The sequence below is a fragment of the Talpa occidentalis genome, unplaced genomic scaffold (assembly GCF_014898055.3).
Source record: "Talpa occidentalis isolate TD23 unplaced genomic scaffold, MPIMG_talOcc4v2.1 talOcc4.3, whole genome shotgun sequence".
Taxonomy (NCBI): Eukaryota; Metazoa; Chordata; class Mammalia; order Eulipotyphla; family Talpidae; genus Talpa; species Talpa occidentalis.
This window is the reverse complement of record NW_023603184.1, coordinates 26,289,462-26,313,342: the sequence shown is the minus strand read 5'-3', so window position 1 is coordinate 26,313,342 and position 23,881 is coordinate 26,289,462. Positions and strand designations below refer to the sequence as shown.

The following is a 23,881-nucleotide window of genomic DNA, read 5'->3' as shown; positions in this document are numbered from 1 at the left end:
AGCATTGGTTCGATTCCCAGCCAGCTAGGCAGAAACCCACATGCCGCGGCAGACCTCTCCTGTCTCGCCTGCTGCTCCCCTCAGCAGTGTCTTTGGTCCGTCTGCTTCTTCTGCTCCCCGCGGGGTTCATGGTGAATTCTCTCACCCTCCCGCACCTCTGACCTGTACCCTTATATTAATGAATAAATAATTATTATAAGTTCTTGTATAAATAAATAAATCTTTTTTAAAAATGAACAATCAGGTCTCTCCTGATGGCGCAGCTGTTGAGCGCTGGGCCGCGAACCTGCCTACAGCCTCTGCAGTGCCGGTTCGATCCCTGGCCACAGGCGAGGGTCCCACATGGCGCGCAGACCTCTCCTGCCGCCCGCTGCTCCCCTCAGCAGTGTACTTTGGTCCTTCTGCCTGTTCTGTTCCCCGCTCTGGCTGTGGTGAATTCTCTCACCCTCCCGCACTTCTGACTACCCAGTGCTTGTATAAATAAATAAATTAATCTTTAAAAAAAAAAAAGATGTAAAATATATATCAAAAAAAACATTGAATATTCTTCAAAGTTGAAGATTTGGGTTTTGGTAGGAACATGTGCATACTGTTTTTTTTTTTTTTCCACAGTTGTATACACTTTATTTTTTTTAATTTTTAAAATGTTTTATGAATTATTTTATATAATTCTTACATCATTTTGCATAATATATGCCTTTTCATTTTGGTTATATTCCCCACACAATTTCCACCCCCTTTTTCTGACCCTAATTCCTCTTCTCCTCCCCTCGTCCCCCACTGTAGTGTGTCTCTGGTCTATAGTTGCTTGTTGATTTTGATTTTTACTTTATTGCAATTAGTCTTTTTCCTGGTCCCTTATTTAGGTTTTCTAAATTCCTGCTATGAGTGAGACCATCCGGTATTTTTCTTTCTGGCTTATTTCGCTGAGCATGATCCCTTCCAACTCCATCCATGTTGCTGCAAATTGCATGGATTTATCTTTTTTGATTGCTGAGTAATATTCCATTGTGTATATATACCCATGAGCGTACTGTTAATCAAAATGGGGGACCTTAGATGAAGGGGTCCTTAGATGATAAGAAAAAAAAACACCTGCAAAATATTTAAAAGAACAGAATTTGGAAAGCAGATACACCACCCAGTAGGGGGAAAGTCAATAGCAAAATGTCTTATTAATTGTCCTATTCTTAACCCAATATCAAGTGTGCTTATGGAATTAACACTAGAGAGAATCTAATGGAAGACAGGGTGCCATTACACCCATTTCCTTTTCAGGATTTTAGATTCTCTCACCAGTATTATTAAGATTTATACTACCAGTAGTAGTAATAATGTTTTAAAGAATGAAAGCTCTTTTTTTTTTTTTAAGATTTACTTTATTTATGCATACAAGAGCTGGGATGTAGGCCAGAGGTGTGGGGGAGTGGGGTGGTGGTGGTGAGAGGATTCACCAGAATCAGAGTGGGGAGCAGAACAGGCAGATCTATTGAAATACACTGCTAAGGGGAGCAGCAGGTGAGACAGGAGAGGTCTGCTGGGCCATATGTGGATTAGCTCCCTGGCCAGCTGGCAATACCTTTATAGTGCTGAAACTTTAACCCCTGCGCCACCAGGGAAGCCCCAAAAAAGCTCATCTTTAAAGCGGTCACTGGCTACTCCATTTTAGTATGTATACATAAAAACTTGCCTCTGGGCATGCATTACATTACTGAAATGATCATTTGTTGGAACCCTAGCCTGGTCACAGTCATATGGAAAACCAAAAAAAATTACCAGTACCCCTCACTATTAGCTCTTCTGATTGCTTCATAGAACAAAAATTGTTAGTCTATGATAGTTATTCCACCAAAAGATTACATAATGCTCTTTGCTCCTCTGAAAATAAAAGGCTAACACAAGACTGATATCTCATAATAGATTTGCAATGTGAGGTTCACAAACTAAGACAGTGTTATTCATAGGAATGAGCTGGTTTTTTCTTTTTTTTTAAGATTTTTTTTTTTATTTATGCATACAAGAACTAGGGTGTAGGCCAGAGATGCAAGAGGTGAGGGGATTCACCAGAGAGAGAGTGGAGAGTAGAACAGGTGCATCCACTGAGATAACAATGCTGAGGGAAGCAGGTGGCAAGACAGGAGAGTTCTGCTGCACCATATGTGGGTTAGCTCTCTGACGAGGGATCAAACTCAGGCCGTGGGGGTGATAGCACTGAGATTTAACCCATGGGCCACGAGGGAAGCCCCCTCTGGTTTTCTCTTTTAATGGAAGAGAGCCATATTGCTCTTACACTTCCAAAAACTTTGAAAACTTAATTTGACTTCTCTCACTGTAATAATAACTAAGTAAATTAGGATAGTTTTTACCATGGAATTTTAAGTTAAAACATGCTGTGCCAATTAGGAATGTTGAGGTTTCTTTAGTCCTCCCTAAAATACTTGATTATTTGGTAAATTCATCCATATTTAAAAACCTTAAAGAATTCTTTAAGATTTGATTGCAAACTGTGAGGGAGTTTCCTATGTATACCACATGCACAAAAAGTGTAACTTCATTTTCTAAGAAATGAAAAGGTCTTTTCCCACTAGTGAACTTAATATAGAAATTTCTCCCAGAAGTTTATGCTCTAAAAAATTACCTGATACCTAGATAAGTATGTGTGATGATCAAGGTAAAGATAAATTTTACTAACAGGTTAGCCTCTAACAAAGTTTTAGTGTTTATTTTATAGAGTCGTAAATGGAAGCCATTATAATTTGATATTAATAAGCATGCCTGATTGAAACAAAAATATGGATAATTATTCCAATATTATATTGTTAGATATTATTTAAAATGGAGTAATTCCCCTGACATCTTGAATTAATTGAGCTCCTGATATTTTATTTCCTATCTATCACTGTTTTGTTTGATCGTCACTGTAATGATTCATCATAGAAGTTACATGTTGGTGATATACTTAGTACCTATAACCCCATTATAAACCTCCCTTGGTTTAAGAATCCTCTTCAGGGGCCTCCCTGGTGGTGTAAGGCTTAAGTCTCAGCCCTCTCATGCTATCACCCATCGCTGAGATCACTGAGGCCTGAGTTCAATCTCTGGCCAGGGAGCTACCAACATGATGCAGCAGACCTCTCCTGTTCCCCCCCGCTGCTCCCCTCAGCAGGATATTTCAGTAGATCCCCTGTTCTGCTCCCTACTCTGTCTCTGGTGAATCCTCTCTCCCCCACCCCTGGCCTACACCCAGTTCTTGTATGCATAAATAAAAAAAAATTTAAAGAAAAAAATCCTCTTAAGAAGGGATGTTTTTCCCTTTATTTTGAGCTATATTATTCTTCAAAATCTTTTTCACCTTCACAGTTTCAGATGATAGCGAGCTCCCGGCAAATACCACCCTCAAGGCCTCAGAGAAGTCTACAATGGAACAGTTAGTAGAAAAAGCTTGTTTCAGAGACTACCAACGTTTAGGTTTGGGAACCATAAGTGGCAGCTCTTCTCGCCCAAGGCCAGAGTATTTTCGAATCACTGCCTCCAACAGGATGTATTCACTCTGTCGGAGGTAAGTCTGTTAGTGGGCCCCAAAAAGAGACCGTCTTTCCATTTGAGTCTTGAATGGGCTGTGTCCAGAAAATAGGAACAACGTCCCCAGGGGTATGTGTATGTAAGGTACAGCTTTCATGCAGCATGGGCAACCATCTCACGGGCATTCTCCAAGGTATAATTACATCACTGAATAGTATCTTTATTAAATCAGAAGGTGATATTTATTTTTATAAGGGATGATACTTAGCACATTTTCTCTTCTATATTCTTGTTATCTCTCACTCTTTTTCATATGTATTAAAACCTATTTCATATACTTTATTATATGTATTTTTTTAAACTACGCTTGCACAAATTTAAGCATTTTCATCTCCAGTAAGTTGTTTTCTTTGTTTTTATATATTTTGGTTTAATTAAATAGAATAATGAGAGCACTTTGTAAATACTAAGACTTGCAATGTTTTAGAAAGTTGTCTTAATGTTGCTATTACTTTCAACCCCACTGTCTTGAAGAACGATAGTTTTTTTTAAATGGCAGTTTAAATTTACTGAATATGTACTAGTTTTTGTGGGCTTCTCTGTCCAAACAAAATTCTCTTTGTAGATAAATATTATGTGTGTGTAAATACCACATACTTAATCCATTTATCTGCTTCTGGGTATTTAGGCTGTTTCCATATCTTGGCTATTATAAACAGGGCTGCAGTGAAGATGAGCATGCAAGTTTCCTTCTGAATTAGTGTTTTTGTGTTATTTGGATAGACACCTAGGAGTGGAATTGCTAGGTCATATGGCAGAGCCATTTGTAGACTTTTGAGCTCTATCCTGTTTGGAAATGGATAGTTTTGATATTGCACAATATTATGAAAGAACTTAATGTCATTGATTTGTACACTTAAAAATGGTTAACATGATAAGTTTTACATTAGGTATCTTACCACCACCAAAAAAAATCACACACACACAAAAATAATGGGATTAAAGGTTGGTAGGTTATTAATATGAAATCTCTTTCATGTCATAGTTCTAAATAAACAAAAGAAATGACTCTGAAACCTGCCTATCTTATTGTACTTACTAATCTATTAAAAACAAGGTACTCTTGTCTATTTTTATTTTTCCAACATCATATCCTGTAACTCTATGAGTTAGTATTTTTAAATATCAACATGTAATGTTAAAATATTTACACTCATTTTGACAATTAAACATACTGTTCTCATAACAGAAATTATTTGGTTTTGATTTTCAATCCTTTTACCTTTTTAGTCAGTCTAATTATTAGTGTACTTTGTCTCTGTTGTCATTTTAGCGATGTAATGATTTGACAATTTGACCTGTCATTCTTTATTTCAAGTTGATGAAAAGTAATATAGAAGGCAAGGGAAAACACCAGTTTAATGGAGCCCTTTTTAAAAATTCTATATAACACTTTATTTTCTAAGCTTAGTTTATTCAGCAAAAGTCTTCAGTATTACTGAAGGTTTATTTCAAAAAAGGCTACACAGATTAGTGGGTGAGTTAGCTGTTTTCACCGTGTTGACCTTTTCTACTCAACCCCTGGAGAACTGAGTTAAACCTATGTTTGAAAAGATGTCTTACCCCTCAACCAATATGTTTTAAGTCTTAGAAAATTATGATATTAATATTCTTATATTCTCTCATTCTCTCCCCATTTATTTTCTTGTCTTTTTGGTCTACCCTTCCTATCCCCTCCCAAATCATACTCTTTCTCTTTTCCATGTCCCTGAAGCTACCCTGGCCTTTTAGTTGTACCTCAATCTGTACAGGACAGTAGTTTACCAAGAGTAGCCCGCTGCTATCGACACAATCGCCTACCTGTTGTTTGTTGGAAGAACTCAAGAAGCAGTACCCTGCTCCTCCGATCTGGAGGTTTCCATGGGAAGGGAGTAGTTGGTCTTTTCAAATCTCAGAACTCCCCTCAGTCAGGTAAGCATCTCTCTATAGCAAGGTTATGATTCTTTCACTTCAGAGTATATAAAGGAAGTAATTGGGCCCTTTTATCAAGCCTTCTCTTGAAACACAGACTTTTCCATTGTGCTGTGTACAACATGCATAACTTAAAATATGCTTGAAAATATGGGAACCCACCTTGAATTTGACATTTTACTTACCATGCCTGTTTATATATGGATTTTGATAAAAATTAACATTAAATTTTGTGGTTCAGCTGATTTCATTTCAGCAAACCAGAGTATTCAGAGAGTGAAAGTAGATCATACTAGTCCTATTCTTTTCTTCTGGAAAGAATCCAAATATATTTAACAGCATTTTTTCATTCTTAGTACATAAAATAATGGTACATCTTCTATTGATGACATCTTAGACTTTATAAAACTATAAGAATGGCATCTTAAAGTTGCTAAAATAATACAATAATGCTCATTACCTGTCTACTGTTCACATGGTAAGAAAATCTGTTACTATTTGATGTCCTTCTAGTGAGTCCCTCTTGCTGCCTCTGTAAAGAGTCTGGACTAATTGCAGTGAGTCTCTGTCATGCCACACAAAGTAGTCTCAGATTATCTCCAACCCAGAATTACTCTCACAGTTGTTTCAATCGAAGCATACTGTTTGACCCTCTTTTAGAGGGACCAACAGCGACTGCTCATATCTTCCCCCACTCTACTTGGAGTAACCCCTACAAGTTCATGTACCCTGTGTAGGCCTATATGACAGAATTGGAATACAACATGTATTGGGAAAAATCTTACTTCTGCCCATTCTTGAATGTCAAAAGAACTCTCTCTACCCTCTACTCCCCAAAATTAGCATGGGAAGATCATCAAGGAAATGTATTTTATAAATCTTCATTTTGAATTACTTGGTTAATGAGAAGCACCTGTGCATGGAAGGACAGCCCTATATTGCTTTTGCAGACCTGCACTCTTTCTGGGAGTATGATGTAGTAATTGGTATGGTGAAATCAATCAGAAAGGAGGATTAGCCACTTAACAGATTAGAGCGTTAAATGGGACTGGTTTCTATATTTGGGTAACTCGAAGGTTACATACTGAAAGCATAAATACATACCTGTTTTATTAACAGAGATTGTTTTATTCAATATTTTTTTCCTTTTATAGCTCCTACCTCCTCTCTAGAATCCTCCAGTAGCATAGAACAAGAAAAGTACTTGCAAGCCTTGCTGAGTGCAGTTTCTGTCCATCAAAAACTCAATGGCAATAACACCCTTACTGTCAGGCCAGCATTTGCTCTGTCTCCAGGTAAGATTCGACAATACTTTCCTTCTTGACAACAATGAAAGGTCAGATTTGTTCTTAGGGTTAGTCTCTTTAGTTACTTGCTCTGTTCCTTTCAACATGATGCTCCTTTTATTTAAAACTCAGAGCACCACTATTACTTTCTAATAAATAGTAACAAATTAGAAATATAATTACTTTCTTTTGAAAAGAGCAGGAGAGGAGGTGGGAACATAAAGCCATCTGGTTTTGTTTTTTTCTCCTAGAATTTGTTTTACAATAACTTTAAATTATAAAATATAAAGTTGAATGTTTATTAAATGTATATTTGTTAAGATTGTAAGTTTGAAATTCCCAAAATTTCCACAGCATTTTATAATTTGCAGTACAGTTTGTTTTCACTAGATTTGGATAAAGCAATTAAGACTTGTACTAATATTCTGTTTCAGTTATCATGTGATGGAACCCCAAAGGGTTCATGTAGAGGTAACCCTAATGTGTCAGACACAGGAGCATGTGACTTGAAAAGTTGGTCTCCTTGGCTTAATCAGCTATTTGAATTATCTCAACATAAGCAGAAAGTGGCTTTTCTTGGAAAGTAACACCATGCATGCCTTGCTTCATTTACCATTAAATTCTCTGATTGCACTTGCCAAACCTAACTCTATAATCTTGCAAATGTGTGTATCTCTGAGGAAATAGTAACAGTGCTTTGTTATTTCTGTTAAAGCTTCGGGTACTTAAAAAGTACAATGTTTGGCAGCAATTAGACATGCTACACATGAAGATAACTTTTTGTCATTTGAGTAATGTTAACCCAAACGACATGGTTTTTGTTCTTCTTTTTGGCTGACTTTAGGGACTGAAAGGAGGACTTCAAGAATGTCCACTGTGCTTAAGCAGGTAGTGCCAGGACATTTGGATGTAAACCCATCCAATAGCTTTGCTCGAGGAGGTTAGTAAGACTGATTTTATAACTGAGCACTGATTCAACTTTAAAAACAGATAACTTTTTCTAGATAGTAATATCTTAAATCAACTATTTATGGTTCAAATTGTTCGTGATTATCCTTTTCTAAATGATCAAAGTTATTGCTAGTATGGTAACATACATTTGGCCTCATTGTACAAGAGGTATATATTCATTGCTGAAATCATACATACTAATGAGACTGGGAGGTGGAAGGGAGCATGTTTAAATGGTGAGTCAGCCCCGGGAGTACTCCATGATGCTCCAGGTTTGTAGTGCAGAAAGATTGATCACAGAAGCATAAACAGTTAGCGAGAAGTGATCCTAGACTCATGGGCTGTGCTTCCAATACCTGTCAAAACTGTTCTCTGAAATGGTAGTATGAAAAACAATAGAGAATTATATGCACATTACTTTTTTTCTCTTCTGGAGTAGCTGCTGGTACAAGGAAATACAGGCTTCGTGTTGGCTCTTTTTGCTCCCAAGAATGATCTGCTTTGATCACTGGAGGTTTATATATGATTCCTTTACTTTTCAAAATGAAATTCCAGACGAGGTATCTTGATTGTAAAGTTCTAGTGCTTCACAGTGAAGTCAGAGAATCTTAGACTCTCCTCGCACTCCCATGCACTACTGAATCCCCTTGAAAACACACCAAGTGAATGATTGTGATTCTGTTTGAACATCATCAGTAATAGGAAACTCCTTTCTTCCCAAAAGTAGTCTCTTGTATTTACAGCAACTTTGTTAGAAAACCTTTTTTCTAGGGAAGGGACCATTTCTGTTCTTTATTCTGCATTCCACACTTATACCTAAAGTTCATGAAAAAAGAAAAACCTAGTAAATAGTTACCTGGTTTAAAAGAAAATTCTTTCTTATATTGATCTAAAAATATACTACCATATAAATTTTATTTATTGGCCCTAGCTTAGCCCTCTAAAGTTAAAAAATAATTCTAATTTCCATACTACTACAACCCTTTAAATTTAAAAATTGTACTATATAATAGCTAAGAGTTAACTCTTAATTTTTCATCCTTCACATTTCCATAGTGTTTAGAGTTCATCTACATTTGTTATTTTATCCTTGAAATAACCTCCAGAACAGGTATCTTAACGGCTTTTAAGAGATGAAGTGACATGGCCAAGGTCACTTAGCAAATAGAAGCATAACTGATACTAGGATTAGTCACTGAACCTAACTTGTAGCTCATGCACTATGCTAAACAAAGTCACATGGATAAAATAGTTACCCCATCTCTACATGCAACCCATGCATCTCTACCTTCTCTTCTTTCTTTGATCTGAACAATGTGGAGTGAATACTACCAGCGCTTAGGAAACACTCATGCTCTCAACTACAATGCGTTCCCCTGGTGAGAATTTACTTCATTACTTCTTCCCTGAGGCAGTCCCCTTAGCCAGTTTCTGCTGGATGGACCATTGGTTGCTTGGGTGACAAAACACTGAGAATTTGGTTCCATTACATTCAAATTCAAACCACAACCCTACCCCTTAGTGTGTGATAGTAAGCAAGTTAGGAAACCTTTTATTTCTCAGTGTCTTTATTTATAAAATTGAGACAAGTAAATGAAATAATAAACTGGCTTATAATAGGAGTTTTATAAGTCTTAGTTCCATTTTGTTATTGTGATAAACAATTCTGATGCCTAATACTCTGCTAAAATAAAGAATTCTACATTTGAATTCAAGTTGCCGGAAACTAGTTTGCCCCTCCCTGGCCAAAGACAAGAAGCTAGAGGACATATGCTCTAGGCCAGTAACTTTCCAAATTTTTTGATCATGGCTCAGAGTAAGAAATTTATCTGTATGTATACATACATACTCATATTACCACTCAGGAGGGTTATAATATTCATCTATACCACATGCAGTGCATGTAGTATTTTTAATTCTAATCTGCTTTACCTTATTTTAATAATGATGTAACCTACTAAAATGATTTCACAGACCACTAAGAAGGACCCTGCAGTTTGGAAAACACAACTCCAGATCAATGTTAACATGCTCAGAGCTAATATTCAACACCTAAGAATCATTCAGGAAGATTAGTAGACATCGCTGCCACTGATGCAGTAAAGCATTTAGTTAACATGACTGCCACATAGGATTACAGCTCTCAAAGCCCTCTGCTGGTCCCATATCAGTACAGGCCATTTTCTCATTGCTGATTTTCTGCTACCTGATACTTGGCATTTTCTCACTACTGAGCCTCTGTTTGAAGAAGTACTTTTTTTTTTTTAATTTAATATCCTCCTTTTCATCCTTTCTGAGAAAATAATTGAAGATGCAGTAGAGGACCACAACAACTCACAATCTATTTTCAAAAAGAAAACAATCAGCAAATGTTTTGAGTACCTATACCTCAGACTTTACACGGACACAAGAATAAATATAATTAGGGCCCTGCCCTTTAGAGCACACAATCTGGAAAAAAAAAAAAAAAAATGTGGAAATAATCACAGTGCAGTGTGATCAGAGTTCAAATAGAGATCTCAACCACTCTGGGGACAATCAGGAATGCTTTTCAGAGGAGTTCACATTGTTCTGGAATCTTAAGGAATAAATAGGAGTTTGTTGGGTGAAGAAAGATAGGAGAAATCATTCCAGGAAGAAGGACTAGGATAAAAATGTGTGATATATTTAGGAAACAGTATCTCAGAATTAGGAACCAACCCTCTTAAGCTTAACTGTAACTATTTTAGTGTGCCATATTCCAATAGGAAAATTCAAAACCTTGGCAGGAAGAGGAGCAGTCAGCTAGCACAGAAGAGGCCTTGTGTCTTTGCCATGTCTTTGTTCTGTCTTGCTAGTTTTTGCATTCTTTGTGCATTCAGCCAGTGCTGTGCAACCCCTTGCTTTCTGGCTTACCTTGACCTCTAAAGTCATCAATGTCCTTCATTTCCTGCTTCCAAAGGAGTAAGGCAAATCATGTCATATTTTACGTAATTTTGGAATGTATAGCTTACTAATACCACCTTCAAAGTTTTAATCCTGAATATGGAATCATTTTCCTTAATTGACAAGAGCAATTCCTTTGCTCAGAAAATAAGCTGACTAACTTTCTGCTCACCATTTTGTTATTACCAGGTAAATTTGCCATATTCATGAAGCAATTTCTTTCTGTTGGGGAAAAAAATCAATATTACTCAAATTACAAAAATATCATCTCTAATACTGCCGATCATTTTGGTGCAAGTAGGAATTTTAGAAGAAATCATCACTTCAATCATCACAAGCTATATTTTTAGTGGCATTGGGTATTGTCACAGGGTCATGAATTTTTGCTGCTTGTTACTATGTAATTATATATAATAAATGTAATTTTTAAGGAAAAAGGAAAATAGTGTGGCAATGCTTAATGCTCTACTGCAAAAACTGCCCTTAGTTATTCCAAATGGTTGCTAGAGCTTCATTGTTTCCTGGTGTGATGGCTGAACAAGTGTGTTGTATAATACGTAGCATTTACCAACCAATCTGCCTCCTTAACTACTAGGGCCAGTGTATTCCTAACATTAACCCTCCCCAATTTCTTAATTTTATTATATAAATTTGCTTCTCATCAAATGATAATCTATAAAAGCTTAGTCCATTTGGTATAATTTTTTAGTGGCACTCTGCTGTGCTGTCCATTTCATTGTGCTTGTAATATTTATAAACTGGTGCTGAAATTTCATTTAACAGGCACTCAGTTCATCTTTTTGTGTGTGACTGTGTAATAACATTTTTGTTAAATTGTTTACTTTTATTACATTTACATTTTCCCCTATGCTAACTTAATTTACAAAATGATATAACCTATTCTTCTGTTCCACAATTTACTCTGATGTTTGCTGCTGTATACATTTCATCCCTCCTTCTGTCTTTAATCTTACCAACCAGTGCATGGGTACAGAGATAAATGTTTTACTCAGTCAAATTCCAAATCTTCAACTAAGGGAAGAGTCCATAATGAAGGTACTGTATTATCTGTCCTGATATGTCACTCTTTTTAACCATTTTCATATGTGATACAGGTGACTGTTTTCACATTTGTCAAATTTTTATTTTCATCTACATTCTGAATTTTCTGATTCCATTTACAAAAAATAAAACACCATAATATTTAAGAAAAGTTCATGTGTTATATAGAAAGATTCATCCATGTTAAGCAGATATCACCTACAAACCTTTTCTAGGGAACTGGTCTCTTGACCCTATAAGTGCTTATAGAGAGAGAAGCAAATGTGACATTATGGTGATTTCTAGTCACCTAGAAACATGGCTTCATTTAACATTTAGCAAACATTAAAATTTTTCAAAGACCCTTTCCAAATGTGGAGAAGAAAACCCTCTTTAGGGAAGCAGTTGGCAAAGTGTGAACCTTGTTCACTGGGATGAGCACTACAACCTACAGGCTCTTTATAAGAGGCTCTGTTTTGAGTGTGCTGTGGGACTTGTCAAATTCAAGACTTATTAAATATCCAGACATAAAGATATATACTATTTAAGTTTCATTTACATATAAAAATCTATTTTTCTAATTAATATAATTAAGGTAAATTTATAACATGAGATTCTTATTTTGGCCTTTCCCTTAGAAAACATTTGCTTTTGACTATAAATTTTAAATAAAACTTCCTAAGATGCAATGAAATATGCATTGTTAACATAATTTCTCTCTATTTTTCATGGATGGGGGGGGGGAACTATAATAGACTCGAGTTCAAAATTACATCATTTTGGCCTACACTTTAATTCTTAATCCAACCTCAGATTTTAGTAGGTTTAGTACATTTCTAGTTTATTTCTTGGGAAATTATTGAATTAAGTGAATAAAGCCCTGAGAAATTGAGTTACTGCTGCTATTCCCCTCTCTACCACTGTCAGTGAACTCTATAGGATTTCTTATTTACTAAAAAAAACTGAATTTACATCAATACAAAAATAGAAGTGACATGGGTGACTTCTTAGGTACCTCTGAGCCTAAGATGATGTGATTTTGAAATTCATTATTGAAAAATGCTTTTAATATTGCAAAAGTAAATATCAAGTGAGCGGTATGATCAATTACTTTAACTAACTTGCTAGTACCTCTAAAACTATCTAAGGAGCATGCATCTTTTTCCCTACTCACCGGTCTTTTCAAATCAGATTATCTCACTCAGTTATTTTGACTTTTGTAAAGGTGTCTGGGCAAGTCTCCGCTCCAGCACTCGCTTAATCAGCTCTCCAACATCCTTCATTGATGTTGGTGCCCGGCTGGCAGGCAAGGATCACTCAGCCTCCATTAGTAACAACGCCTATCTGCAAAACCAGCTCTTGAAACGCCAAGCCACCCTTTATATATTTGGTGAAAAGTCACAAATTAGGGTAAGATTTCTTTTTCTTACTTAGAAACTTTGTGGATACACAGAGGCAATTTATAAAACTTGTCTCATAAACTAGTTTTCCTAGAAATATTTTTTTGCAGCCTGGATTCCTAACCTAGAGTTAATAATCCAAAAAAAATTTTAACTTGTATGTATATGTTTGCTGCATATATTTATATGTACATATACATGCATATACATATATGCATATTTATTAGCCATGAATATAAGAACTTAATCATAATGGTTAAAAAAATCAGCATAAACATCACGAGTATTAAGACTTGTACATACAAAAAAGAAATAAAGTTTATTCAGGCTATGTTTTCCACTGTTCTAGTTCAGCTTCTCTATGAATCTGTGCTCTTGACAAAACAGATGGTTCTGTTACTATAAATCTACTGTGGTACTACATGTAAAGGCAAGGGAAGGCCAAGGCTATGTTTTCTAAGTTACATTTTTTAAAACTTTGTTAAGACTGTATATGCATGTGGTAATACCTGTCAGAAAATTCAAAATATTAGATGCTGATCAACTTTATCCTTAATTATAAGTAATTATGCCAAAGAACTTCACTATGCTGAAATCCCATAGTCTCTTTGTCCAAAATCATCATTGTTTTTGCAACTCGCACATTCCAAAATATCAATGTTTCATTACTACTGATAGGTGTGTAAGAAATAAAAGTATTTAACTCAGAAAGCTCCACAAGGTTTAGTCCATTGATCCAGTCAGCACTGGACAATCTAGACCTTCAGCTGAACTGTGGAGTTCAAGGCTGTGAACAGGATCCCACATGCTTGGCCCTGAAGAGGCCAGTGAATGAGCCAACTCTCTATGGCATACTGGTTTTGCTAGCTCTGCATAGCAAACACTGCCGCAGTCACTTAGTCACCAACATTTAGGGCAAAGGGCATGAAACTGCTAGGCAGTGCTTATTTCTTTAATATGCACACTTGTCTTCTGATACAGCAAATAATTTTATATAAAGAAAATAGGAACACTTTGCAATAGCAACCCAGGGCTGCCTACACAGCTGCCTTAGCACCAGTGTCTTTTCCAGAACACAGACTTTCCACATTTCAGCATACCACTTATTTGTGATCTGAATCACTCCCTGAGATTTATCGCCTGAATATTCATCTCGCCATTCCTTTCACACCTAAGTCCTCAGATTAGCTCTTTGATCATGTATAGAGGAGTAAGAAAGATAGACCACTTTGGGACACACCCCCTCCCTTTCTTTCATCCAATAAAGTATTAGCTACATTATAAAAGTGTGCTATATTATAGCTAGCACAGTATTCTCTAATTGCAACGCTACTGCTTTTATCCCAGTAGGAATGCAAGTAATTAACTTATTCTAAGTAATCTTGAATTAGCCTTTTTTTTAATCTACACTCTTGAATACTTATACTGAATAACAAATTCCTATGACCTAACATTGTGTCTCAACACTGATTGCTGACTCCTGGTTTTATAAGATAGTCACACCAGCTCATATATAGCTGGGAAATAGAAGGGAACCTAGTTTTCCTGAAACACACATCTTTTATGTGTTATGAGTTTAAAAAAAAGAAAGAACTTATATATTCTCCTAAGTTCTTTGTCTCATAACCACATTTTTCCATGTGTAGAATAGTCTTCATAATTACTTTAATACATAATGATTACCTTTTATCAGTATTATACAGAAGATAAAACTACAGTCACATTTTCAAGCATATAGTTTTATTATTTTTTTATTGAGATACAACTCTCTAGGTTTTTTCCCCCTACATTTTAGATTACTACTTCAGGTTAGCTTCCTACAAGTAGAATTACTAAGAAAAACTTTTCTTGATACTTATAATTTTTTTAAAAAACTTGAGTTTTCACACATTCTTTTGAAACTTTAGTAGACCTTTTTTAAAAATACTCTAAAATAACCACTATAAAACATAAAACAGACCTGACATATAAGTCCAGTCCTTGGTAGGTTGGTTATATTGTGCTAAAACAAATCTCATAACATCTTAACATGTACAGGTCAGTAGTGTTATGTGCATTCACATTATTTTGCAAATAATCTCCAGGAAACAGTTTTATTAGAAAAGTGTACGATGCAATAATTTGGGAAGAATGAGAAGAAAGTGGTAAGAAGATGAGAAAATTCATTTTTTGGCAGGAGAAGTTACAGAACTTCAGGCATCCAGATTTTCAAAATGCGTTGTTTAATTACAAATGTAACCTCAACATAGAAAAAAATGCATATGGATTAAAGATATAATGCTAAAAGTATTAAAATAAGTATACGTGTCATATTGCATGAAAAAAATATTGTCTCAAAGCTAGAATTTGCTTAAAAGAGTTACTATAGTGTTAGTACTGTGAAATATTGATTTTTATTTCCTTCCCAGTGGTTATCTCTTTTTCTTCATTTTTATAACGAATGTTTTACTTAAATAATAAATATTTGTGTATCAAAAAATTTTTCTTAAAATGTGCATCTTAGGGAGACTTTAGTCTAGAAAGCATGATTAATACATGATATATTATGTATCAGTATATTTTATTATATTTTAATCATGCTTTCTAGACTTCCAGGTTTATGGCCTATCATTATATAAATCCCATCAGTTCCCAGCCTACCTATACACCCTTAAAGTTCTATCAGAGTAGCAGCTAGCCAAGTCAAACTACTACACCTATTGCCTGACTTCTTCCAGCAATACTGACACATTTACCACACAAGATTGACCTTCATATCCACTGGGAGCCTCTACAGTTATTTGGTTTCAAATAATTATATATCACTAAATATATTGCCCTGTTGAAAATAATGTTCTGTAGCTCTTCATCTACCTGATTCTCTGCATTTTCACCCATAGAACTTCAAGTTAGAGTTTGCTTTAAATTGTGAATTTGTTCCTGTTGAATTTCATGACATCCGACAAGTGAAAGCCAGTTTTAAAAAGCTAATGAGGGCTTGTGTCCCAAGTACCATCCCTACTGATTCAGAAGTGACCTTCCTGAAAGCCCTGGGAGACTCTGAGTGGTTCCCACAGGTAATGTCTGGAGGAATTTGTCTTATAATTCAAGGAAAGAGAAGCCCAACTGGATACACAGAATTGATATTTGAGATAAAAATGTGTTTCCCCTATTACCTGGTTCTTCCCTTTATTGTGTGCCCTCTTTGAAGGCCTTTCAGTTCCAAGAAATTGTACGATACAAGAGATGAGATGGTAGAATTTCTAATCCCTGGATTTTTATCTTTCTGTAATTGAAAGGTTGGTCTTTACAGGATGCTACAGAGGAGATATTTTTAGATGGAACCTTTTAGAAATATATGGTCTCTGCTCTGTTGTCAGCAAAGTAAGGATCTAGAACAGAATGTGATTTTTAGATGACCCCAAGTCTTTCCCTTACTTTCTCACGTATTTGTTTTGCCTAGAATGTCTGAATATCTTAAAAGTTATCCAAATTCAGGAAAAACCATAGTCATCATCTTTCAGCTAAGTCAAGCTTGGGATGTTTTTAATTGGACTTCTAATGAAAAATTAAGGGGAAATGGATATGCCAGCAACACACACATTTCTTACAAACCACAGAAAGAAAAATATGATATGCATGTTTCAGAATTTGACGAAGAACACTTTGGTAGTATATCCCTGTCTTTAGGCCACTCATGCTATGTCCATTATTCCTTCTCCCCCTGTAGAACCTCCCACCTCCTTTAGCCCCTGCCCCTATGTACCTCCAAGTCTTCGGCCTCTCTTGAGGAAAAGGGGTTGTTTTCCACAAGAGTAAAAGGCACTAAAACAAACAGAAAATTATATGACTACCCAGGGCAATGACTTGTCTCAAGGTACTTAAACTATGGAAAAACACAGCCACATATACAATTAACTGTAAGTCTGTATCAGGGTAAGTTAATTACCACTAAAAGGAATTTAGGACACTTTACTCATGGAAGGAGCTGATCAATACCTTCTTCTGTCCCTAAGTTGTGGATGAGCTCCAACCCCAGACTATCCCCACCACCCATCCTATGTGTTTTTCGTATATTCTGTGCTCTACTCTTTCTCCAAAGTAGTAGACCCATATCACAAGTTAGGGACCAAAAATAGTTGAAAATATTGCTCCACTTGGGCTATTGGCATTTTAAAAGTTAATTCTTAGAGCAAATGCTGAGCCCAGGGGAATTAAGATCTGAAAATACTGTGCTATAGAAACAACAGGAGATCCCCATTGCTGGAGAGGACCTCTGCTTTGTTCCTGTGTGTAAAATAGCCTTGCTCTGCTTAAAATATGAGAGGGAGGAATAGTTTTCAGTTCAGAAATAAATCTGTTCTACAGATTATATCATATGATACTTAATACTAGAACAATACACACTTAGGGTGTAAGCAAAGCATATAAACTTACAAACTAATTGTTCAATGGGGACTTGAGTTCATTTACTTGACTTTAAAAGTTCAGCACAAATACAAGTTTTCTTCCTATTTAATAAAATCTCTAAAATTTTTTCTTTTTAAAAAGTGTAATTCAGTGGTTTCTAGTATATTCACAAAGTTGTGCAACCAGCCATACTATCTAATTCCAGATAATATATCTGAAATAGAACTTAATACATTATAGAAAAACAATTTTTAAGCCAAATAACCATGTTTGGAGACCACTTAGAATCTGTCTTTTCCATTCTATGGAGTTACAACTCTTCTACTTTTGGGACAGTTATATAAGGTCTATTTCATTGTGTCACATGAACACTTAAAATGGGCATTGGTCTAATTTTTACAAAGAACTTCTAAGTACTTTAAAACATTATGTGGTCATTTTTGCCAGAATACTCTATTCCTAACTTGTTTAATTCTCTAAGGTTGATAGCAAGTCTCTGTTCTTGATGCTCAGAGAGCACTTGGCCTAATTGTGACCTCCTTTCATTTTTCTTAGCTTCACAGGATAATGCAGCTGGCTTTGGTTGTGTCAGAAGTGCTTGAAAATGGTTCCTCAGCTTTGGTCTGTTTGGAAGAAGGCTGGGACATCACTGCACAAGTAAACTGTTACATATATTTTCACATTTAGCTTTATATTTGTATTTCAATTTAGTTAAGATTTGCAGGTAAAATTTTCTATATAACAATAAATGTATTGACAGACAGTCCTATGTTAAACATAGGACTTCTTTTGTCCTTTGTCACTTCTTTCCCTGGCTCTCTATAAGCCCCTCTTTTATTCCAGTGTGAAAAGAAAAATGTGTGTATAAAGTACAGTAAGGCCTACTGAAGAAAAGACGTAGGTTTGAACTGATCCTCTCGGCCTCATTAATTAGACTAGAAGGCCACAGTCATCAAACTGGCAAGGTAAAGATTAAAATCTTAATTCCCTGAAAGAAACACATGTTTTTGTGGCCAAAATGAATTTGAGATTAAATTTTACTGGATAGTGTGAAGAATTTGATTGGCTGAGCAAATTTCCTGCTCTGGTAACTTGCTTGTAAATTAGCTATTATCAAAAGGAAGTGTTTTGTCTTAGCAATGGGATTTTTTTCAGGACAAAAAGTAAGAAGATTCCATTCTGTTTGTGCCCTAGGTGACATCCCTGGTTCAGTTACTTAGTGATCCCTTTTATAGGACCATTGAAGGCTTCCAGATGTTGGTTGAAAAAGAGTGGCTCTCTTTTGGTCATAAATTCAGTCAGCGGAGCAGTTTGACCCTCAGCTGTCAGGGTAGCGGTTTTGCTCCAGTTTTCCTACAATTCTTAGACTGTGTACACCAGGTAAGTAGAGCAACTTAAACTGACTTGATATGAATGAATGAAACTAGCTTTATTGTCATATTGTATCTTCCTGTCATAATTCTGATGGATTCATCTGAAAGACTTGCTGAAATCATAGCAGTAGATTGCTAGGAATAGAGAAGAAAAAGAGCTTGTTGGCTTCAGAAACTAGGACAGATGAACTGCTACTGGACTGGCCCCCATGTGAAGTGCCAGCTCTCTAAATTGCCAACAAGAAGTATTGACCTAGGATAGAGAAAATCCCGACATATTAGGAGTGCCTGAAATCCAGCACATGATCTTCCCAGTTTGAGAGAAACCTAGCTTGTGCTTAGGAATACAGGAGGTAGAGTTTAACCCCTGGAGAAAGAATAAGGGTCTAACCAGGCAAGTTATGTGGTTGAAAACACTGACTTAGTTCAACTGGATGACCTAGTCAGGGCTAATCAAGAGACCAAACAGAAACCTAGTATAAATCTAGTCAAACCTAATAGGGGATAGGGTGTGGAGATGTGAGTACTCTAGACTTATTCCTACCTTCATCTCAGGCATCAAACATTTACTTCCTCGTAGGGCCTTGGGCTTGAGAATTGGATGGCCTGGGTATGCAAATTGAAGGTATTGGTTCCAGTGACTAAATTGGCCTAGGAAAAGGAGGACTGATAATTCCATCTGTTTCATCTGTACCACAACAATGAATGGGTTCTGATGGGGTCTGATGTAACAAACATATTTGTGGGAACAGGGAGCCTCTGAAATACATGGCCCCCCCAGATAACTGTTGGAAGAAAAGATGGAAAATGTTTTCAAGAGCTAGAATTGGAACTAGGTCTGCTGGCAAGTTGGTATATGGTTATATTGTTTGTTAATCACTTGATCTCTGTGTTTAAAGTATGTGATTCAATAGTTTTTATTATATTTAGCTGTGCAGTTACCACTATCAATTTAAAACATTTCATCACTCAAAAAAACCACTCCATTCCTATTAGCAAAGACTACACATACATCCCAATAGTTATGTTTTTGATTGCACCAAATAGCTTCTTAAAGAAAAGACCCATTGATTAACCTCAGTTGATCCTCTCTGAGCAGCATGTGGAGAAGATAGGCACAAGGTTGATCTTACACTTTTAAACTCTTGGCAGCAAGTAATCTTATTTGTTTCCTCTTAGAATATTAAGGGAGAAGCTTAGAGACCATGGTCTCAGAAAAAAGAAACCTTAACTGAGAACAAAAAAGGGAAACAAGCATCTTTTCTCACTTCTAGATAGGTGAAAGCATAAGTTCTTCATGAAAGCACTTACTGTCTGGCTTACTGTTGTTGTATTATGCTGACCAACTGCACTAGGCCATTTCCTGCCTCCATGCTTGTATATACATACACCACAACAGAACAATCATTACCAATATTTATTGACTCAGTATGGACCAGGAACTATTCTTAGAATTATTAAATAGAATATAGTGTGCTAAGTAACCTTTTTCTGACCCTGTTACTTATATTTATAATGAGAAACAAACTAAATGATCAAATTTTGGTATAGCCATACAATTGAATACTAAACAAGCAAAAGGAATGATTAATATACACAACACCGCAGATGAATCTTATGATCATTGTGATCAGTGAAGAAAATAGATAAAAAGACTACATACTAGATAATTTCATTTACATGTATTTTACAAAAAGCAAAACTACAGTGACAAAACAAATTAGTGGTTGCCTAGAATGAGTGGTCAGGGAAAGGACATGAGCAAATGTTTTAGGGTGAGAGAACTGTTCTGAATCCTGACTGTGGTGGTGGCTACACAACTATATACAATGACCAAATCTAGTAAATTTATATGCTTAAAATACTAAGGCTCAGTAAATTGGAGTTTCAGAAAAAAAGAACAGCAGCTATCTCATTTTCCAGAGAAGAATTTGTTAGTCAGGTGCCCAGAAAGTACTTAATAGCCTGGCTCCCTACTTTCTGGAAGAAGGACAAGCAATGGTTCCAGGGAATAGTTAAAAATGTGGAGATTTTTAACTTTTTCTATTGCTGTTTTCAGTCTCAAGCCTCATAAGTCACACAGTTGTGTTGATGTTAGAAGAATAGCTAGCTAATAAGTAATCACTAACTTCAAAAAGTTACTGAATTTTCTTGGCTTGCTACTGTTTCCCCTTCTATTCCCCCGACCTCCTTTTGTGTTTTCTTTTGTTGTTGTTTCTTACCTTTTAAACGTTTCTTTAATTGGGGCAGAGTAGCAAGGACTGAGTCTAGTTGGATAAATTTAGCTTCAGTGAAATGCTCTGTTAAATATGTTAAGTACCTGTGTTCATCATACAGATTTATATACAACAAAAGAATCCACTCACAATCAGCAAGGGTAGAAGATTCTCATATAAATCATACTGTCCTTACCAATGGGAATATAGTATATACGTTCAGCAGTGTGTCCCAAGTATAAAAAATAATTACTTGGAATGTAATACTTTTATTTTATTGGGTGGGTGGGATGAGGTGTGTGGGAGAGTGAGTAGTTTAAAATGTTGGAAAGTAACCTGTATTCTGTGAGTACCTCTTAAGTGGTATGAACATAGAAGCAGTTAAATGTAAATGAAGTATAAATTACATTCCTGTTATCTTTAGAATACATTATCATAGATGGTAAAACAATGTAAAATATATATGAAAAGCAATTTTGAGTTTCTTTAATTTCTTGTTTATCTCCTTATTGAAAATAAATTTCAAATGTTCTGTGTAAACAGTTCTGAAATTGAAAGCTTACCCTTTAATGAAAGATCAGTTATTTGAGATGAATACCTCACAAACTCTAGAAAATATTGTTCAGTGTCTAAAGATCTGTTTGTGATTTCAAATCTAGTTGTACCACATTAACATTTTTTAATTAAAATATAAAATTTTAATATTTACTATATATTATGTTAACCTTCTTTGACTTAGCACCTCATCTATAATAACCTGAGTGCAGGCAAGTCAGGGCAAAACAAGCTGATGATAACCTTAATTGAAATATTTAAGGATACTTGACTATGTATGATAGGTATCAGCTTTGGTGAAGCAAATTATTTCGTGCTAAAGAGTGATGATTGTTCATTCAAAAACAAGACCACAGTTAAATCGTGTTTCTCACTCTTATGACTTAATTATAAAAGGTAGAGTTTCCTCATCTCCTGCATACTGGTTTTAGGCATCAGAAAATCCCTTCCTTGAATACTTTTCAAGTTGAACAGTGGTGCTTTTGTGAAGCAATTCGAATTAGTGCTATCCTCAGTCTCTCAGGGGCACAGAAGACAGCCAGACCCAACAACGTTAAAAATAAGTGCTAAATTGCACAGCAGCAATCAAAATTTTCTTTGGTGGACTGTGTTCACTCCTTATTAACTGTTTCAAACATGCTGAATGCCGAAAAGCAGTCCATGAACTATGCCTAGACTTGTCTAGGAGTACTAATAGAGTTACAAAGAAAACAGATGAAGCACTGAACTTAAATTAGAACTGCCTCATGATATAAAAAGTCATTGTTTATGCCAGTGTATCCAGGTGTCAGATGAATTATAAATGCTAGCTCATTGTTTCATAATAGCAACATCTGGCAGATTTTTTGTTGCTTCTAAAAGAAATTGGCTTAGCTCAAATGATATCATTAGAGGATATTTCCTTTTCTTAAAATAGTTGAACCAAATTCAAAAGGATAATCCATCCAAAATGCAAAGATGAAACCTTTACCTAAAATTTCTTTTGGGGGAAAAATGCATGCAATATGACTGAAAACATGAAGTATACGAAAGCACCTCCTTTATTTCAGCATTAGAGCGAATTTTTTTTTAGGACATTCTAGAACTTTTTCATTATTCCCTACTTTGAGATAAATATTATTTTACCTTTAAAGTTTACTCATATTGTATATTGACACTCAGTCTGATCTAGCTTTGTCATGAGTCTCCTCACAGTTACTATAGGCCAGCATTATGCTTGGTCCTGTTCCAAAGGAAAAAATAGCCATCTGCCTTTTGAAGATATGAGCACATGTAAGGAGCTAAGCTACCCACATACAACTTGGTTTCTCTAAAATTTATCCATGAATATTGGCAAAACAGTTGCAGTTAATGGAATCACAGTATAGCCAGGAGTTTATGGTCTCTGCCTGCTTTCCGTTTAGCTGAAAACTGACAAAATATGACATAATCGCAGCTCTTTTATAACAAATATGTGTTGCATTAAAGCTTTTAATATTTAAGCCCATAAAATAAATCTCAATTTGCATAGCAGTCTTATTTTTGATCTTTAACAAAGTGCTTCTGTGTGGGTCCACTTATGTGTGGATTGTTTTCAATCCACATTAACGACAGTTGACCCTCCATACCCACAGGTTCACATACATGAATTCTACCAGCCACAGCTGTTGGTCTTAAACCCATTCCCCAACAGATTCCAAGGGATAACTGTAGTTCATTTCTGGGGAGGAAATCAGAAGTTATACATGTATTCCAAATGCATGGGAGGGCACCAGTGGTGTTCAAGGGTCACTGTATATGTGTAATCTCAGAGAAATTTATTTTGTCTAAAGTGACTAGCACAGTACAAGGTGCACAATTGTTTATTAAATCAGTCTGTAAAATAATAAAAACTAAGCTGCTTATTTTTCAAGGATGTGTTTATAACCTATGATTGTAATTCCTGAAAACAAAATCCAATTTTAATTTGTTACATTTTATTCCCAAAATGTTGCTCTTCCCTGAGATTTGAGTCATAGCTTACTTTTATAGGCCTTTAAATTTTACAAAGTACTTAATGGCATATGGGCAAAAAATAAGATCCTATAAATTCATGTTTCTCTAAATTCCATTTCAGATTGTCTTCTTGTAAATAAATGAAATTGGCAAGTTTCACTCCATAAAGGAAAATAAAACTAAAATGCCTCATACAACTTAGTTTTTTAAAATCTGTATACTCTTGGTCTTCATCAGAGAAATACAGAACAGAATCCAGATGATGTGTGAGAGCTCTA

General features: G+C 35.6%; 1 protein-coding gene and 1 long non-coding RNA gene across 4 annotated transcripts in view; one reads left to right on the top strand and one right to left on the bottom strand.

Annotated features, from left to right (window-relative positions):
• SBF2 (SET binding factor 2) overlaps positions 1-23,881 on the top strand; it is a 388,242-nt gene that overhangs the window by 327,916 nt on the left and 36,445 nt on the right. For 2 of the 3 annotated variants that reach the window (XM_037522653.2, XM_054699369.1), the window contains 8 exons: positions 3,361-3,559; positions 5,297-5,493; positions 6,648-6,788; positions 7,624-7,719; positions 12,922-13,106; positions 15,976-16,152; positions 18,041-18,142; positions 18,680-18,865. In XM_037522653.2, the coding sequence (XP_037378550.1) occupies positions 3,361-3,559; positions 5,297-5,493; positions 6,648-6,788; positions 7,624-7,719; positions 12,922-13,106; positions 15,976-16,152; positions 18,041-18,142; positions 18,680-18,865 (1,283 nt within the window). The remainder of the gene's footprint in view (positions 1-3,360; positions 3,560-5,296; positions 5,494-6,647; positions 6,789-7,623; positions 7,720-12,921; positions 13,107-15,975; positions 16,153-18,040; positions 18,143-18,679; positions 18,866-23,881) is intronic. The other variant, XM_037522656.2, reaches the window with a different exon arrangement.
• LOC129146588 (uncharacterized) lies at positions 6,615-16,891 on the bottom strand. The gene is made up of 3 exons (XR_008553475.1): positions 16,842-16,891; positions 10,828-10,877; positions 6,615-8,546 (listed from the first exon to the last, which is right to left on the bottom strand). It is a non-coding gene; the product is annotated as an uncharacterized LOC129146588 (long non-coding RNA).